Source organism: Chiloscyllium plagiosum, unplaced genomic scaffold, assembly GCF_037043375.1.
Source record: "Chiloscyllium plagiosum isolate Xiang-an unplaced genomic scaffold, Cpla_swu_hap1 HiC_scaffold_22, whole genome shotgun sequence".
Lineage (NCBI taxonomy): Eukaryota > Metazoa > Chordata > Chondrichthyes > Orectolobiformes > Hemiscylliidae > Chiloscyllium > Chiloscyllium plagiosum.
This window is the reverse complement of record NW_028270160.1, coordinates 47445185-47465409: the sequence shown is the minus strand read 5'-3', so window position 1 is coordinate 47465409 and position 20225 is coordinate 47445185. Positions and strand designations below refer to the sequence as shown.

Here is a 20225-nt window from a genome sequence, read left to right as displayed (position 1 = left end):
AGAAGTCATGAACAATGTTAAGTGTTTCTTCTATTCAATCGATCTTCTATTCAATTCAAAGTTCATCTGTTCCTGGGCGTGGAAAGAAAACTTTTTATATGATGAAGTTCTGAACCAGGATAGACCACAATTAAGGGACATAGCACCATTCACCATTCAATAATATGCTTTTTAATTAAACTAAATCTTGTTGGTTTGATTAACAAACATAATGGAGAAGATTTTTTTTAATTTCAGAGAAGATGTAGAAAAGGCCAAGATATCAGGAGACTGGACAATTGTACATGATTTTTATTCAACAACATTTGATTCTTTCCTGGAGATTAATGCAACTTTCAAGGTAAATAGACAACACATACTGTTGTATTTTGCTCCAGTAATAATTTTAGGCTAGCTGTTATCCATTGATTTGGTTCTAAATGCACAGAAAAGATAATCAACATTTTCAGGTTATTTTGAAGTTTTTGGGTATCTGTATTTAATGAGACACATTTCAGAATGGTGCCTATGTTTCATTCCCATAAAACTCAGTGATCATGGTGGCTCAGTGGTTAGCACTGCTGTCTCACAGTACCAGGACCCGGGTTTGATTCCATCCTTGGGTGACAGTCTGTGTGGAGTTTGCACATTCTCCCCGTGTCTGCGTGCGTTTCCTCCGGGTGCTCTGATTTCTTCCCACAATCCAAAGATGTACAAGTTAGGTGAATTGTCCATGCCGCAGTGTTCAGGATACGTAAATAGTCAGGGGTTAAATGTAGGGGAATGGATCTGGGTGGATTATTCTTCGGAGGGTTGGTATGGACTTGTTGGGCTGAAGGGCCTGTTTCCATAATGTAAGGATTCTATGATAATGCTCAATCAAAGAACCCAACAACTGGAAGATCACACTGTCCTTGTGATCTCTTTGCATTTGTAAAATATCTTTGGGCTTTGCTGAATTTCACTTCCCTACATATTTGCATTCTTGCCTTTGCTTTCCCAATTTACTATTTTAATTTCTTCCTGGATTTCCTATACTCCTCCAGTCTATCTGCTATATTGAATTCCTCTTATTTGACATATGTTTCCCTTTTATTGTCTAATTCTATTTTTGACATCTGGATTTGTGAGGTTCACCCTTTTCCTTGGGGGAACTCATTTGTTTTGACCACTGACTACCTCCTCTTTGAATGACTCACTATAGGATTTAATTTTCACTTCTAATTAATAATCAAATAAGTAATGTATTTAAATTTATTTACCTCTTTGACCATTACTTCTACTATTAACAATTTATACATTTGCCTGTACCTCTTTCTAATATTGAGTTGCTATCCAAACCTCTATATTGTATCAATATCTGTCGATAAGCAGATGTTACTCTGAATCCAATAACATTATCTTAATATGGAATCCCAAAAAGGATCGTTGCAAGGTTGTGTCCTCCTTCTTAGTTGTTAGCTTGAGGTTGGTATGGCAGCATCAATGAATCACAATTTTCCTTTTATTTTTGCTAATCTCTGTTGTTTCTTCTTCTGATATCCAGTATGTTAAAACCAAGATTCATTACAAGTCTTACTTATTCTTTAATCAGGAGTTAAAAAGTTTGAACTTCCTTACTTCCGGTACTTTTTACTTTTTCCTAAATTTGTCACAATTTACCATCACACATTCATGTAATTTAATAATAACGTTTAGAATTATTTCATCCATCTTGTTCCCTTCAAACCCAAGGGCTGGATCTTCAGCCTCCATTGAGGCAAGAAACAGTGGCAGAGGGGAGCTGAAAGCAGCCCTGTGGGCTTGCATGCAAGCCGTCAGCTCTTCCTCCCTCATGTCAACGTTTACAGAAATGGGGCTTGTAGGGCCACTGCCTTTCAGGTGGCAGGTGACCTATAAATTTTCAGTCAGCCTCCAGTCACCCGAAAATATTGGGGTCACTTTAATGGCCAGGAGGTAGATCCCAGAGGCAAACTGGGGAAGAATGCAACACTGCAAGCAGGCTCCGAGATCCCACTTGCCTGACTAGGTAGCTACTGCATTCAACATCCCCTCATCACCATGATGGTGGCCTAGCTACAAAAGTCATTTTTTATAATTGAGGATTTAAAGGGGTTTAGGTTGGTGGGTGTGTCTTCATATCTTGAAGCATCCTCTCTGTCTCTTAACTTATTTGCTGCCTGCTAATCCATCTCATTCCTCCCAAGTTGGAAAGCCCCTTTGGTCTTCCAGCTTCAGTGCCTGCCCAACATTTGGACACCTGCCTCCAGGCCAATTTAGTCAATAGCCCAATGGAAATTGAAATGTGTCTGTTACCCCTTTGCCCTTCTTGGAGGTTGGGAGGTGGTGGGTAGGTATGTAGGAAGGGAACGTTCAGGATCCTGAAATAACCCTGACCGCTGTTTCCCCTGAAATAAATTCTAGCCCAATGGACCTTGTGACTTTTGTTTTTTTTTTATGTAAAGCTTGATGTTCTGGTTTTAATAAGATAAATTTGGAGACCTCTCCAAACAGAAATTACCCTTAAGACAAAGACCAGCTTTGATGCAAGTATGGCTGGTGAAAAGGATTATGCTTATGTATGTTTGACATTGTTTTATTTCTGCATTGAGATAAGTTTATAGCAGTGACATGGGTATTGCATCTTCTACATTTTTGAAATTCCATTTGAGAGTTTACTTAGTTTGAATTTATTATGTTAAGATAATAAATGAGAGTTACTTTTGCTCTTTTTTCAGGACTACATTATTTTTGCCATATAAAGCCAATAAACATTTACTGAAATGTAGATTTTGCTTTACTGTGTTAATTTTTTTATTTCATTTGAGCTAAGTCATGTTTTTATTTTTTATTAATTCATAGCGAAATGCTAATGCACCTTTCAACACATTAGATGATCCAGGCATTAATGTTAATTTAATAAACAGTGTCTATGACACCTTACTGAACACAGTGAGTATTTTTAAAATCATTTTTGCAAAATTTGAAAGTTAAGTTCACTGTATTAAATCAAACCTCTTTCAGGGAAAGGTACTTAAGAAAACTTTTAGAGAACACCATATTTACAATGCCATCACTGTATTTTTATACTGTAGCATTTAGTCTGCTGATGTATGCTAAAAGTAATGAGTTACATTGCTGGGTCCACCTCACTCTCTGCGCAGAGAAATAGTTGCTATTTGTATATGTGCTTGCTGTGATACAAATCTGTGAAGAGTAAATTGCAAGTTTGAAATAATTCATAGATATTTCTGATATTGCATTTTTATCAACTTACTGTTTTTAAAAAAAGTTGTAAAACATTTCCAAATGTTTAACTGTCAGATTGCATGTTCTTAAATGATTGAAAAAGAACTCCACTTTGAGTAAGATTTAGTTCAGGTAATGTTCAAAATTGCACACACATAATTCAGCAGAATAATAATGTGTTTCATAAAATATAGTGCTCCTCTCCTGATGGTATGGTGTACCTTCAACCTATCATACATAACACCTTGGGAGACCTGGTTGTACTTTATAAAGTTTGAGCAATATCTTCATTTGTTAAACATTGCTTACTGTGAATGCTGGCACACTGCATTTTATTTATTAAATTTAGAAAGAAAATGATGTGTTCTGTTTACAATTAAAATCATGTGAAGATATGTAACAATCTGGTGCTGTTGTTAATTTTAGCCTCAAGATATTCAAAAAACTGTTCTGAAAGGGATTATTAATAGTCTTCTGAAGAAATGGAAAGGGTAAGACTGGAATATTTTTCTAAATAAAGCTAACAATTGTTTGATATTCAGTCTGCAAATTTGTTCAAGAACCTGGGGAATGTTTGCAAAATATATGCATGGTGTTAATTCTGTTCTGATTCTTCTTTATTATTATTATTATTATTGATCACGTTCATGGTGATTTAATGAGAGCAGGCGATGCAAGGGCAGGAAATTTCCATTTTAGATGTTCCATTTTGCTTTCATTATTTTCAGTGAAAGAAGAGAATAAGATTCGAAAATTACAGAGGAGGAGAAATACCAAGCCAAAGGAATAAGAAAAGATAAATCCCTAAATGCCCTTAAAAGATATTAATGTCCACTGTTACAACTTGTTAAAATGTTTTCTGAACATGATATCAAGAAAGCTATCATCTTTGGTGTATGGACGTATTACAGAAGAATAGGAAACAGACTATGAGCTACAAAATCCCTGGATCTAAAGGAGAGCGTTGGGGCAGAACAAGGATAGGGCTATGATTTGATATGGAATCTGGTCGCATAACGTCATTTGTCCAATCTTGTCTGTTGTGTCAAGTGTTTGCAGATAGTTATTGCACTCTTCCAATCATTTAAAATGTTGTAGGAGGCAGAATTAGCATAATGATTTGTGTAGTTTTGAAGAAGGGTCAATGGGTCTAAAATGTTGACTCTGCTTTCTTTGCACAGACCCTGCCAGATCTTCTGAGTTTCTCCAAGAATTTCTAATTTGATTCAGATTTCCAGCATCTGCAGGTTTTGTTTAGCTTAGTGATGTCCCTAGTCAGAAATCTGCCTGTTATTGTTGCCTGCTGTTATTTATAACTGGACGTGGGGAACTAATGCTCTTAGCTTTATAATTGTTTTTAATTAACAATCAGTTCAATTTTTATAAGTGGCTCCCTAAATTAATGTTTTCTGGACACACAAATGTTAATTCTCAATTGATTGTTATTTATTATGATTTGTCTTGTAATAAGTGTGTGACCTGGTTAATCAATGGTTTACAATTGACGTGGAGAACATTAATGGTGTATAGGTGATAAAGTACATTTACACAAGTGTATATGAATAGTGCATATTAATCATTATATAAATATGGTTTGTTTCCTGTTTTAATGTTAATTTTCAAAAAACAATACTTAAATTATCATCTTACACAATTTAGTAGACTAGAGAAGTTTTTTGATTTTTGAAGATGGTAAAATGGCCAATGATGGGCTAACACTGAGAAAGACACTTGAGAGGAGCCATGCTTTAGAGTCTAGGTGGAGAAGATATTAAGTAAATTTTAAAATCCAGTGATCATTTCTTAAGACATTTTGAAGGTAGTGGATGTCACGAACAGCACATATTAACTTCCACAGAATTAGAAAATTGTAATGATTTAGTTTTATGTAGCCCATGCAGCTGTCCAAGCCTTGAAGGAAATGTACCAAAATAATTTCAATCATATGGCCAAAACTAATATAAGCACCAGCAGTTCCAACGTGGTTCTCTTCATCAATTTATAATTTAAAAATGCTGCATGGACCACATAGGTAGTGGCCACCTCACTGCCTGTTCCAGGAAATGGGGTGAGTCAAAAGAAGCAGCATTTCATGATCACATTTCTTCCCCATGGTTTATTTATCTTTTCTGTGCAGAAAGCTGAGTAGATGTTTGTTCCTTTACCAACTGAAATCATGTTTCTCATTTGCTTCTCAGCCAGCTTAAAAACTCAATTGGAGAGTTATCAGATGAGGCCTGAAATGGGCCCAGAGATTGTGATACATGATTATCATGCATCTGTTTATTGTGGAACATGTAGCATGCAAACTTCCTGTAGTCTAGTATTTTTAAATGATATTAGTGTGCAGCTTACTGGTAAGCATGTATCATTCACAAGCTTAAACACATGCAACAAGCATTACCGAACACGGACTGCACTCTCAAAGCCAACCAGCCCATTTCTAGTGCATTCTGGCTGCAGAAGATTCTGGCAGGGTCAGATGCGATACTTAGTGCAGTAAATGGGAGGGAGAAGGGAAGTTCTTCACCTATGAAGGGCAAGGCTGCCCTCCATATGGACACTCAGAAGACGATAGATAGTCACCATTGTCAATATGTCAGCAGTGTATTTCCAAGAAACCGGATGTAGTACAGGAACATTTTTAATGACCTCAAGTGATTATGGAAAGTGAGTTTATCATTAAGTGTCATATTTTTCCAAATCTACCAATAGCCTCTCATACAGCTGCATTCACTGACCTCACTTCACTCACCTATCAACATTGAGGAATAACTCCTGCTGAGCATTTTTAGCTTCACCTCACCCTCATACATTTAGTACTGCTGCAAATGCCACATCCACATCTGACACCTTACACACACTATCAGCTACTTAAATATAAAGGCACATCACCCAAACACATTGTACCACTTTCACTGGCCCATTTCCCCTTTGCAGTAGATAAGATGGTCCAGAACCAGAGGCTATAAGAAAATGAGGACTGCAGATGCTGGATCTCAGAGTCGAGAGTGTAGTACTGGAAAATAACAGCAGGTTAGACAGCATCCGAGGAGTAGGAGAATCGACATTTTGGGCATAAGCCCTCCAGCAGGAATGAGGCTTGTGGGTCGGGCTGAGAGACAGGTAGCTGGGAAAGAGAGGGGAGGATGACCTGTTTAGGGTAGAATGCTGCCTGACCTGCTATGCTTTTCCAGCACTACATTCTCGACTCTGAGCTCCAGCATCTGCAGTCCTCATTTTGGTTTCAACCTTATTACAAAGCCTCTTCCAAGAATGCCTACCTTGGAGAAGTTCTTCTCCTCTCTCTTTTCCAGCTACCTACCCCCCTCCCATTTATCTCTCAGCCCCAACCCACAGGCCTCATTCCTGATGAAGGACTTATGCCCGAAACGCTGATTCTCCTGCTGTTCGGATGCTACCTGACTTGCTGTGCTTTTCCAGCAATACACTCTCAACCCAGAACCAGAGGTTGTCTGACCTAAGCAGATGTAAACCAATGTGGCTGCATGCTCTTGCATTAATGGAGGAAACTGAGACTATAGCTAGTTGTAAGGTGAAAAGCCATGGAAAGTGAGAGCATGTTCTGACCTAATCAATCATTTTACTTTGTACTTCTTCCACTTCCTGCAGTATCTTCTGATTTTTTTTTCAAGTTGCCAATGTTGTAAACAACCTTTTTTTTTGAACCCCCCCACCACCACCTTCCCTCATTCCAAATGTGCCCTTGTGCCTTTATCATTTTACTATCAGATTCAGCAGTGATCTTCCACATGGAGTAGGATACTAATGATGAAGAAATATAATCACTTAATCTCACACCATGTCTTCAGATACAAAATGCTGTATATACTTTATTAGGTAGCAGAGAGATATGATTTGAAGGTGTGAATCAACATGCACAAGAAGAGGGAAAGGATAACCAGGTTTCAGCCTCCTGGAAGGTGAAGCTGTACTTGAGTTTTGTTAGAGAGAACTCAGATAAGGACTTTGGGGTGGTGTACAGGAAAATGCTGTTGGTATTCATAAATAAATACATTGTGCATTGAGAGACTTATTAGAAAGCTACTGTCAAGGAACTTGGAAGGATCTAGCATCAAGTCACCATCGGACTTTGTGCAGAATTTAGAGACCATTCTTTCCAGGATGGAAGGGCCAATTCTGGAAGAACATTCATAAATGTCGTGCAGCATCTGATGGCAAGTGTTTCAACTCCATTGCAGCACAATCAAAGGTCACCCAAATGTCGTGATTGTAATGAAGTCAGCCAGGTGGAATTCATAAAATAGGAGTTCCCTAATTGGACTAGTCCAACAATCCCAATCAGGGAACCCTGACTGATAGAAATAAATAGAACTGTAAGATGTCCTGTTCACTGTGATAGCTGGCTCTGAGAGAGCTGGATCAGTGCCAAGGGCTCTCCACATGTAAATAAAAGGTGATTTAGTGATGGGGTACCAGCCTCTGTGGAGTTATTCCACAACCCAATGTAGAACCTAAGACCAGTATCATGAAATATTTGCTTGCTACCATTTTGGCTGTGGATAGCTATGTTCAAAAGTTATTTAGGGATCTCTCGGCAGTCTTCCAACACATTAGTAGGATTGCCAATGCATCACTCCAGGGTGACCTTATGAAGTACAAACCTACTGACTTCTGATGATAGCATTTGTTATCTTCGACTATTAATCTGTCGGTGTCCTTGTGTTGCCTATCCAAAAGCTAACCCAGACTGCTTAGAAGATCGTATGAGGAAAGACTGAGACACTTGGGGCTGTTTTCATTAGAGAAAAGAAGGTTTAGGGGTGACTTGATTGAGGTGTACAAGATGATTAGGGGGTTAGATAGGGTTGACAGTGTGAACCTTTTCCCGCGTATGGAGTCGGGTATTAGCTTTAAATTAAGGGGGCATAGCTTTAAATTAAGGGGGGGTAGATATAGGACTGAAGTTAGGGGTAGGTTCTTCACTCAGCGAGTCGTAAGTTCATGGAATGCCCTGCCAGTAGCAGTGGTGGACTCTCCCTCTTTATGGGCATTTAAGCGGGCATTGGATAGGTATATGGAGGATAGTGGGTTAGTATAGGTTAGGTGGGCTTGGATCGGCGCAACATCGAGGGCCAAAGGGCCTGTACTGCGCTGTATTCTTCTATGTTCTTCTATGTTCTATGTTCTGTGCTGCTGTCCATATAGCAGTGATTCAGTTCAAGGTCTCAATGGCCCAGAGCTACTTGAGTTGATCCACAGTGTCCCCACTAAATTCAGCAACGTCCAGCCTTGCTTTTGCCAGTGGGATGGTATTTGTTACGGATCAGACCAAACCCCCTTAAAATATTTTAAGATAGTGGCCTAGATCCTAATCTTTTCTTATTTTATATGCAAATATAAGGCACCTGTTCCAGATACAATGTGACTGGTCAAACTACTCAACATTAAGCAAAACACAATTTATTTAAAATACAATCAAAGAAAGACTAAGTTAGAATAAAAACTCTACTGGAAAACTTAACAGAATAATAGATACAATAACTATTATTAAATAATTATTCCAATAAAGTAACATCCTATAAACACATCCCTTGGCAAAAAAGTAAAATGCAAACACAGATTCTCACATGTAGTTCTTCACTTCCAGAGAAAAAGACATCAAGAGAAAATTCAGAGAGAGTAGCAGCCAGGAAACATTCACTGTAGCTTCCAACTCTGTTGAGACTCTACTAGTTTCTGATGCTACTGAAAAAAACCAAAACCCAGAAATCTGTATCTGTGAAAGCTGGCCACACCTATTCATGCTGCATTAAAATAAGACCTCACAAGCTATTTACTCAAGTGGTCTTCAGTAACCAGCCCAGTGCCTCTGCCTTGCAACCTCTTTTCAAAGAAAGGAACAAAATAATCTATTAAAGTGAAAGCATCATCATACATTAGATAAGAGCACAAGGATAAACAAAGCCATCTTCATGACCAGTACTAAGGAAATCATGGGGCCATCAATTAGAGGGAAGGTTGTGGAATCCGGATTTGAGGTTGTATTCTGTGAAACCATTGTAAAATAATATGATTGGAGTCAGTCCAACTAGAAGATGTGTTGGTTATCTCCTTGCCTTCTCCCTTCTCAGCTTCTTGTCACATCCCTGGCTGCAAGGGACATGATGAGAGAGCTGTGCAGAATACAGCAGACCATGATGATTTGCTGTAGTGAGTGTTGCAGGCAGAGGAGTCCAGGAAGCAGAAACAATGCTTGAAACCTTCAGTGGTCTCCTCTGAGATTTTATAAAGTGTCATGTTTTTATTCACACATGCTGGCCCCATGTGGCCAGATTGCACACCAGAGACATGAGTGAGGTGTTGAGTGGATAGCCCTTGTCAGTTTTTGGTTTGATGTGGCTCAAATACTGAAGGAACAATGGACAGGTGCAGTGTGTAGGCAATCTGCTTGCTGTGTTCACCAGCATGATGTGCTGAACACAACTACACAGTCAGGAAATGATACAAGGCGGTAGTGCTACATCCCAGCATATACTCCAGATGCAACAACTGCAAATTCAAGGGTCTGAAATTAATGAGATCCTGAGCCACAAGAAACCCTACCCTCCTGGAAAACTGTGTGCAAGTTCTGCCTGCTTCTCTCTGAGAAAGCTTGATTTACTCTCCTTTCTTGATGTAGAGTATTATTCATTTCTTTGATGTAATATTGTATCAGGACTTGGGAGAAGTTGCAGATGTCACTTGCTCCAACCTAGAATGATCCCAACCTGAAGGAAGTCACAGCCACTAACAATGCTGTGCAGTACCCTGCATTGAAGCTGGAACTGTCAAATTTCCATGAACACCTCCTTTATTAGGCTGAGACAATGTACACACTGTTCTTGTCATAAGGGAAGGTAAAATTAATGCTTCCTGAAGATTCTTGGTGGATATAGCCTCGTACTGGGAGCTTATCTCACCTTTCTCCTCTGTCTATCAGCAGCTTGCCCTCCTCTGCTCAGGTCGATGTGTTGCTGCCTTTTGTAAAATGGTACTTATCAGCAACCATCACAGAGAGCAAGTGGTCTGAGCAGATCCCTTAAAGTCCAAACCAAGGCCTTTTCAACATGCACCACATTTTGATTAACATTGGCACTTTCCAGAGATTTTTTTAAGTAGACAAACACTTGAGCAAATTCAGATAGAGACAGTAGAGTTTTATCAGCAGCTCACCCTGAGTTGGGGTTTAAGTAGCATTAATGGAAATGTCCTCTTCCTACTAATCAATACATGTCCAGCTCTGCTTATTTAAGAGGGACCATTAGCTGGAGTGATGAGATGAAAACTATCTACAGTTGTCAAACTAATGTTATATGCTGACTGACTTCATGATCTGTACATATTGGGTAACTACAACACACCCTCCCAACACTACTGACTTGTCTAAAATGGTGGAGAAAGTGAGGACTGCAGATGCTGGAGATCAGAGCTTAAAAATGTGTTGCTAGAAAAGCGCAGCAGGTCAGGCAGCATCAAAGGAACAGGAGAATCGATGTTTCTGGCATAAGCCCTTCTTTAGGAATCCTGAAGAAGGGCTTATGCCCGAAACGTCGATTCTCCTGTTCCTTTGATGTGTCTGACCTGCTGCGCTTTTCCAGCAACACATTTTTAAGCTATTGTCTAAAATGGTGTCCAGTGAATGTCATACATATGTGCAGCATAGCAGCCTTTAAGAATGAATCAATACTCATGCCACCAAAACAACAAATGCTACAGAGTCAAACATTGCAGCCAATCGTATCTGAGCCCACAAGTGCATGGGCAAAGAGTTATGTATTAATTCCAAAAGAGCCTGATGGTTCACAAGATGGTCGCTGCTGCTTTAAAGGATTGCACAAGGAAATAAAAATATCAGCAGAGCTGTTTATGAGGCCATTTCATTGAAGTATCTTTGAGCAATGACTTTCTACTGCTGCCAATGTCCAACCTCGTTTGCAATCTTGAATCCTGCTCCCAGGCCTACATTTAAAGTAATTGTGTAATTCAGTCACAGTGGAACTCCTCATCCTAATAAGGTCAGAAGTGTAGAATTTGGCAGCTGTTTAAAATGACATTTACAGGGTGGAATTTAGTTAGTGATAAATCTTGAGGATTAACTGAGTTGGATTTACAGACTGCCCAACGTAGTGCAGTTACATTTACAGAACACATTCCAGTGACTCTGCTCAGCAGCTGGACTCCTTTCTGTGTTTGCCACACACAATTTTATACAGTATGATGGCTGTACTTTTTTGTGTTAAACTGTATCTTAAAAGGCACCCAGGGGTTTGACTGTGGAGGTTTGGTTTAAAGATTTATTTTCATTCCAAATGTGCTTAAACTTATCTGATGATATCTTGCATCTTCTGCCAGTGAGCATTACCTGGCAAAAGTGAAAGATACTCAATTATCTCAAATTGTAAAGGGTAAACGTTGCTGTGAAAGGTGATTTTTGGCGAGTTTTACTAACCTCATCCATTAAAAAGCATCATTGTCTCTGGAAGCTATGTGCATATTTGTTAGCAGGGCTCCTCACGTGTTCAGGCTGCCTTAAAGTGCTGTCACATGCACTGTCAGAGAGGGAGAATCTGCTGAGGAGAAAGGCTTTGTCCTCCCATATTTTATATTTGCATTGATGTTGTTTAAAACTATTAATTTGTGTTGTTCCTGCAACCAAAATTAATCTGTGAATGAAGTACAATTAATTTAATTACTGCGTCAGTCCACTGAATGATATGAAAGAGATATGTGTCTGTTATCAGAGCCTAAGGAGGTTGGTTAGCTCAGTTGGCTGGATAGCTGGTTTTTGATGCAGAGCGATGCCAACTGCATGGGTTCATTCTTGCACCAATTGATATTGTCATGAATGATTCTCCTTCTCAACCTCTCGCTTCACCAGAGGTATGATGACCTTCAGGTTAAGCCAGCACTAGTCGTCTCTCTTTAATGAGACAGCAGCCGTAATTGTGACTTTGTCTACCTTTTAGGACTTAAGGATTTCCTTTTCATACAATAGAATTCTCAATTTCACGGACATCTATTTCAAACCCACTGACTCACACAACTATCTTGACTATAACTCCTCCCAATACTCACCCCCCCCCCCCACCCCAGTAAAAACATGATCCCTTACTCCCAATTGCTCCACCTCCGACCTCAGGCTCATCCGAGAGAACAAGATCTTTCTGGACAGGACCTTCAGCGAGGTTATTACACCGAGCATACCAGACCCCAGGGGAAGAACCTGTCAGGAACAGGTTGAATCTCTTGGAAACCGTAGAGACAGACGTCACTGCCAGTCCGAGAGGCGGTCAGGTCTGCCAATCAGAAATTGGCGTGGAGGCAGAGCCGAGGAGTCAGACATCACACAGAGCCATGGTAATAGGGGACTTCATAGTGAGAGGGACTGAAAGGGGTTTCTGCGGCAACAGATGGGTTTTGAGGATGGTGTGTTGCCTTCCTGGTGCCAGGATTAAGGACATCGCAGACAGAGTCCAGAAAATCCTCAAGGGCGAAGGTGAAGTGCCAGACATGGTGGTGCATGTTGGCACAAATGACGTCGGGAAGAAGAGGAAGGACATTCTTCGGAGAACTCGGAAGAAAGCTGAAAAGCAGGACATCCAGGGTGGTTATCTTTGGTTTGCTTCCAGTTCCTCAAGCTGGAGAGGACAGGAACAGGGAGATAAGGGACTAGAATGTGTGGCTGGGGAACTGGGGAAGCAAGGACTTAAATTCTTGGATCACTGGGGTATATTTAGCGGTAAGGATAAATTATACAAGAGGGACGGGTTGCACCTTAATAGGTGGGGGAACCAGCATTCTGGCAGGTAGGTTTGCCACTGCAACACAGCTGCATTTAAACTAAATAGCGGGGGGGAGGGGACAAACTGGAAGTTTAAGAAGGAAGTTAAAGGGAAAGTTAGAACAAGAGAAGTCAAGAAAGACAACAGAATCAATGAAACAGAAAACTCAAAAAAGGATCATGCTGTAAGGTCAAGTGAAATAGGGATTGATAGGAAGAGTGAGGGGAGTAACAAATTAAAAATGTTATATATGAATGCACGAAGCATTAGAAATAAGGTGGATGAGCTTGAGGCTCATTTGGAAATTGGCAGTTACGATGTTGTGGGGATAACTGATTCGTGGCTTCAAGTGGTAAGGGCCTGGGAAATGAATATTTAAGGCTATATGTGCTATTGTAAGGACAGAAGGACTGGTAGAGGGGGTGGGATGGCCCTGATGGTAAGAAATGATATTCAGTCCCTTGCGCGGGGGGACCTAGAATCGGGGAATGTAGAGTCAGTATGGATAGAGCTGAGAAATTCTAAGGGTAGAAAGACCCTAATAGGTTCAAAGTTTGTGCGAAGATTTGTAGCTCGGGTGCTCGTTGTTGTGGTTCTGTTCGCCGAGCTGGAAGGTTTTGTTGCAAACGTTTCGTCCCCTGGCTAGGCGACATCATCAGTGCTTGGGAGCCTCCTGCGAAGCGCTTCTTTGATGTTTCCTCCGGTGTTTATAGTGGTCTGTCCCTGCCGCTTCTGGTTGTCAGTTTCAGCTGTCCGCTGTAGTGGTTGGTATATTGGGTCCAGGTCGATGTGTTTGTTGATGGAGTTTGTGGATGAATGCCATGCCTCTAGGAATTCCCTTGCTGTTCTCTGTCTGGCTTGCCCTATGATAGTAGTGTTGTCCCAGTCAAATTCATGTTGCTTGTTGTCTGCGTGTGTGGCTACTAAGGATAGCTGGTCGTGTCGTTTCGTGGCTAGTTGATGTTCATGTATGCGGATTGTTAGCTGTCTTCCTGTTTGTCCTATATAGTGTTTAATGCAGTCCTTGCATGGAATTTTGTAAACTACATTCATCTTGCTCACTATATAGGACAATCAGGAAGACAGCTAACAATCCGCATACATGAACATCAACTAGCCACGAAACGACACGACCAGCTATCCTTAGTAGCCGCACACGCAGACAACAAGCAACATGAATTTGACTGGGACAACACTACTATCATAGGGCAAGCCAGACAGAGAACAGCCAGGGAATTCCTAGAGGCATGGCATTCATCCACAAACTCCATCAACAAACACATCGACCTGGACCCAATATACCAACCACTACAGCGGACAGCTGAAACTGACAACCGGAAGTGCCAGGGACAGATCACTATAAACACCGGAGGAAACATCAAAGAAGCGCTTCGCAGGAGGCTCCCAAGCACTGATGATGTCGCCTAGCCAGGGGACGAAACGTTTGCAACAAAAACTTCCAGCTCGGCGAACAGAACCACAACAGACCCTAATAGGAGTTATCTACAGGCCCCCAAACAGTAGCCTGGATGTAGTGTGTAAGTTGAATAAGGAGCTAAAATTGGCCTGTCGCAAAGATATTACTACAGTTGTTATGGGGGATTTCAACATGCAGGTAGACTGGGAGAATCAGGATGGTCCTGCACCCCAAGAAAGGGAGTTTGTGGAGTGCCTCCAAGATGGATTCTTAGAAAAGCTTGTGCTGGAGCCTACCAGGGAGAAAGTAATTCTGGATCTGGTGTTGTGCAACGAATCAGATTTGATCAGGGACCTCGAAGTAAAGGAATCATTAGGAGGTAGTGACCACAATACAATAAGCTTTAATCTGCAGTTTGAAAGGGAGAGGGTAGAATTGGAAGTGACAATATTTCAGTTGAATAAGAGGAACTATGGAGCTATGAGGGAGGAGCTGGCCAAAGTTCAATGGTGCAATACCCTAGCAGGGATGGCAGTGGAACAACAATGGCAGGTATTTCTGGGTATAATGCAGAAGATGCAGGATCAGTTCATTCCAAAAAGGAAGAAAGATCCTAAGGGGAGGCAGGGGTGGCCGTGGCTGACGAGGGAAGTTAAGGACCATATACAGACAAAAGGGAAAAAGTATAACATAGCAAAGATGAGTGGGAAATTGAGGACTGGGAAGTTTCTAAAGAACAATAGAGGATAACTAAAAAGGTAATACGCAAAAAAAAAATAAGTTACGAAGGTAAACTGGCCAAAAATATAAAAAGGAGGATAGTAAAGGCTTTTTTAGGTATGTGAAAAGAAGAAAAATGGTTAAGACTAAAATTGGGCCCTTGAAGACAGAAACAGGTGAATTTATTACGGGGAACAAAGAAATGGCAGAAGAGTTGAATTGGTACTTTAGATCTGTCTTCACTGGGGAAGACACAAGCAATCTCCCAGATGTAATAGTGGCTGAAGGACCTGAACTGAAGGCAATTTATTTTAGGCAGGAAATGGTGTTGGAGAGACTGTTAGGTCTGAAGGCTGATAAGTTCCCGGGACCTGATGGTCTACATTCCAGGGTACTGAAGGAGGTGGCTTTAGAAACCGTGGATGTGTTGGTGATCATTTTCCAATGTTCTGTAGATTCAGGATAAGTTCCTGCAGATTGGGGGGTGGCTAATGTTGTCCCTCTTTTTAAGAAAGGAGGGAGAGAGAAAACAGAAAATTATAGACCAGTTAGTCTGACCTCAGTGGTGGGAAAAATACTGGAGTCAATTATAAAGGACGAAATTACAACACATCTGGATAGCAGTAAAAGGATAGGTCAGAGTGAGCATGGACTTATGAAGGGGAAATCATGCTTGACTAATCTTCTGGAATTTTTTGAGGATGTAACTCTGAAGATGGACAAGGGAGATCCAGTAGATGTAGTATACCTGGACTTTCAGAAAGCCTTTGATAAAGTCCCACATAGGAGGTTAGTGAGCAAAATTAGGGCACATGGTATTAGGGGCAAAATACTGACATGGATTGAAAATTGGTTGGCCGACAGGAAACAAAGAGTAGTGATAAACAGCTCCCTTTCGGAATGGCAGGCGGTGGCCATTGGTGTGCCGCAGGGATCGGTGCTGGGACTGCAGCTTTTTACAATGTACATTAATGGTATAGATGAAGGTATTAAAAGTAATATTAGCAAATTTGCTGATGACACAAAGCTGGGTGGCAGGGTGAAATGTGAGGAGGATGTTAGGAGAATACAGGGTGACCTGGACGGGCTAGGTGAGTGGATGGATGCATGGCAGATGCAGTTTAATGTGGATAAATGTGTGGTGATCTACTTTGGTGGCAAGAGCAGGAAGGCAGATTACTACCTAAATGGAGTCAAGTTAGGTAGAGGGGCAGTACATCGAGATCTAGGTGTTCTTGTACATCAGTCAATGAAAGCAAGCATACAGGTACAGCAGGCAGTGAAGAAAGCTAATAGCACGCTAGGCTTCATTTAAGAGGAATTGAGTATAGAAGCAAAGAGGTCCTTCTGCAGCTGTACAGGGCCCTGGTGAGACTGCACCTGGAATATTGTGCGCAGTTTTGGTCTCCAAATTTGAGGAAAGACATTCCGGCTATTGAGGGAGTGAAGCGTAGGTTCACGAGGTCAATTCCCAGAATGGCGGGATTATTTTACGCTGAAAGATTGGAGCGACTGGGCTTGTATACACTTGAGTTTAGAAGGCTGAGAGGGGATCTGATTGAGACGTATAAGATTATTAAAGGATTGGACACTCTGGAGGCAGGAAGCATGTTTCCGCTGATGGGTGAGTCCTGAACCAGTGGACACAGTTTAAAAATAAGGAGTAGGCCACTTAGAATAGAGGTAAAAACAATGACTGCAGATGTTGGAAACCAGATTCTGGATTAGTGGTGCTGGAAGAGCACAGCAATTCAGGCAGCATCCGAGGACAGGCAAAATCGACGTTTCGGGCAAAAGCCCTTCATCAGGAAAGGCTTTTGCCCGAAACGTCGATTTTGCCTGTCCTCGGATGCTGCCTGAATTGCTGTGCTCTTCCAGCACCACTAATCCAGCACTTAGAATAGAGTTGAGGAGAAACTTCTTCACCCAGAGAGTGGTGGGTGTGTGGAATGCTCTGCCCCAGGAGGCTGTGGAGGCCAAGTCTCTGGTTACTTTCAAGAAAGAGTTGGATAGAGCTGTTATGGATAGTGGAATCAAGGATTATGGGGATAAGGCAGGAACAGAATACTGATTGAGGATGATCAGCCATGACCATAATGAATGGTGGTGCTGGCTCAAAGGGCAGAATGGCCTACTCTTGCACCTATTATCTATTGTCTATTGTATCTGCTGCCAGGAGGTGCAATTCCATTCCAGGAAATCCCAGATGGCCTTCTATTTCAAAGACCACAATTTCCCTTCCCACACGATCAACAATGCCCTCCAGTGCATCACCTTTATTTCCCTCACCTGTGCCCTTGAACCCCACCCCTCCAAACGCAACAAGGATAGAACCCCCCTCATCCTCATCTTCCACCCCATTAACCTGTGGATACATTGCAGTATCCTCCATCATTTCTGCCACCAATAATCAGACCCCACCACCAGATATATTTCCCTCCCCACCCCATCTGCATTCCGCTGCGACCTTTACCTGTGTGACTCCCTCATTAAGTCCACGCTCTCCCCACCAACCCACCCTCCACACCCAGCACCTTATCTTGCCACCACACCTGTACCTACATCTCCCCCATCGTCTCTGTCCAAGGCCCCAAAGGATTTTTTCACATCCGGCAAAGATTTTCTTGCACATTCACCCACCTACTGGTGTCTGTTGCTGATGTGGTCTTCTGTACATCAGGGAGACAGAACACCAACTCAAGGAACATCTCTGGGACACATACACCAAACAACCCCATTGCCCTGTGGTCAAACATTTTAACTTCCCCTCCCACTCACCCAAGGACATGCAAGTCCTAGGTCAGCCTCCACTGTCAAATCAAAACCACTCACCAACTGGAAGAAGAAGGTCTCATCTCCTGCCTTGGGACACTTTCACCATACGGTATCAACATCAACTTCACTAGTTTCCAAATCTACCTACTCCCACCTCATCCCAGATCCAACCCTCCAACTCGGCACTGTCCTCTTGACCTGTCCCACCTATCCATCTTACTTCCCACCTATTTGCTCCACTCTCCCCAGTGACCTATCACAATTACCTCCACCTGCATCCACTTATTGCCTTCCCAGCTACCTTACCCCTCCACATTCTTGATGAAGGGCTAATGCCCAATATGATGACTCTCCTCCTCCTCGGATGCAGCCTGACTTAATGTGCTTTTCCAGCGCCACACTTTTCGACTCTGAGTCTCCAGTATCTGCAGTCCTCACTTTCTTTTGATTCAACAGTACCCTAACATAGAAGAGCAAATGTTGAAGGTCACACTTCATGATTTCATATCTGACTACGAGAGTGATTGAGGTAGAGGTAGCTGCAAATATCACTGGCTCACCTTTGCTTATTGACAATTGAATCCTATTATCCACATTCTCAATGACAGTTTGCATGTTTATTTTATTGCTGGTGGTGGGGTGGTGCCATTACTGCCTCTCTAAGAATTTCTTATTTCTTGAGAAACCTGAAATCCAATGTTCAATTGATAATCTATGTTCAATGAACTGATTCAGTTGTAGTTGTAGTGAAATTGCTATGGTGATCTTAGAGTTCTTGCTGTAGGGAGATGCAGATTAACTGGGCTTCTTGCTTCCATTTATTATCCGCAAACAATGGCTTAGAAGTGGTTTTTTTTCATTTGTGGAATGTGAGTGTTACTGGCTGGCCAGCATTTTTTACCTCTGAGAAGGTGATAGTGAGCTGCCGCCTTGAACCACTGCAGTCCACCTATTGTGGGTTGACCCACAATACTGTTAGGGAGGGACTTCCAGGATTTGACATGGCAACACTGAAGGACCAGTGATATATTTCCAAGTCACGATGGTGAGTGGCTTGGAGGGGAACTTGAAGGTGGTGGTGTTCCCATGTATCTGCTGCCCTTATCCTTCTGGATGGAAATGTTTGTGGGCTTGGAAGATATCGTCTGAGGATCTTTCATGAATTTCTGCAGCGCATCTTGTAGATAATATACACTGCTATTACTGAGCATCAGAAGTGGAGGAAGTGAATGTAATACCAATCAAGCAAGCTGCTTTGTTCTGGATGGTGTCAAGCTTTTTGAGTGTTGTTGAAGCTCCACTCATCCAGGTAAGTAGGGAGTATTCCATCACATTCTTGTCTTATGCCTTGTAGATGATGGATAGACTTTGCTTCAGGAGGTGAGTTACTTGCTACAGTATTCCTAGCCTTTGACCTGCTGTCTTATAGTGCCATGTTTATGTGGTGAGGCCAGTTGAGTTTCTGGTTATGAGTGAATGTCCAAGTGTGGTGGTTACATTGTCTCTTATTGGTGATGGTCGTAGCCTGGCATTTGTATGGCCACTTGTCAGCCCAAGCCTGTATGTTGTCCAGATCTTGTTGCATTTAAACATGGACTGCTTCAGAGTCTGAAGGTCATGAATGGTGCTGAACATTGTGCAATCATCGGTGAACATCCCCACTTTCCGATCTTGTGCTGGAAGGCAGGTCATTGATGAAGCAGCTGCAGATAATTGGGCCTAGAACACAACCCTGAGGAACTTCTGCAGAGATGTCCCGGAACTGAGATGGCTGACCTCCAACAACCATGACCATCTTCCTATGTGCCAAGTATGACTCTAACCAGTGGAGAGTTTTCCCCCACACCCATTGATTCCAGTTTTACTAGGGTTCCTTGTGCCCCACTCAATCGAATGCAGTCTTGATGTCAAGGACTGTCACTCTCCCCTCACCTCAGGAATTCAGCTCTGTTATCCATGTTTGAACCAAGGCTGCATTGAGGTCAGGAGCTGAGTGGCCCTGGCAGAAGACAAACTGGGTGTCATTGAGCAGGTTACTGCTGAACTGGTGCTGCTTGATAGCACTATTAATGACACCTTCCATTACTTCACGGCTGATCGAGAGTTGACTGATGGGGTGGTAATTGGTCGGGCAGGGTTTGTTCTGCTTTTTATGTACAGGACATAGCTGGGCATTTTTCCAAATTATCAGGTAGCTGCTAGTATTGTCATTGCACTGGAATAGTCGAGGAGCAGGAGAATTGATGTTTCAGGCAAAAGCCATTCATTAGGAAGGGCTG

General features: G+C 41.8%; 1 protein-coding gene across 1 annotated transcript in view; it reads left to right on the top strand.

The window, feature by feature from the left end:
- Positions 1 to 20225, top strand: part of hectd2 (HECT domain containing 2) — a 110116-nt gene that overhangs the window by 38256 nt on the left and 51635 nt on the right. Inside the window, exons 4-6 of the mRNA XM_043712450.2 lie at positions 238 to 340; positions 2842 to 2931; positions 3655 to 3719. Of these exons, the coding sequence (XP_043568385.1) occupies positions 238 to 340; positions 2842 to 2931; positions 3655 to 3719 (258 nt within the window). The remainder of the gene's footprint in view (positions 1 to 237; positions 341 to 2841; positions 2932 to 3654; positions 3720 to 20225) is intronic.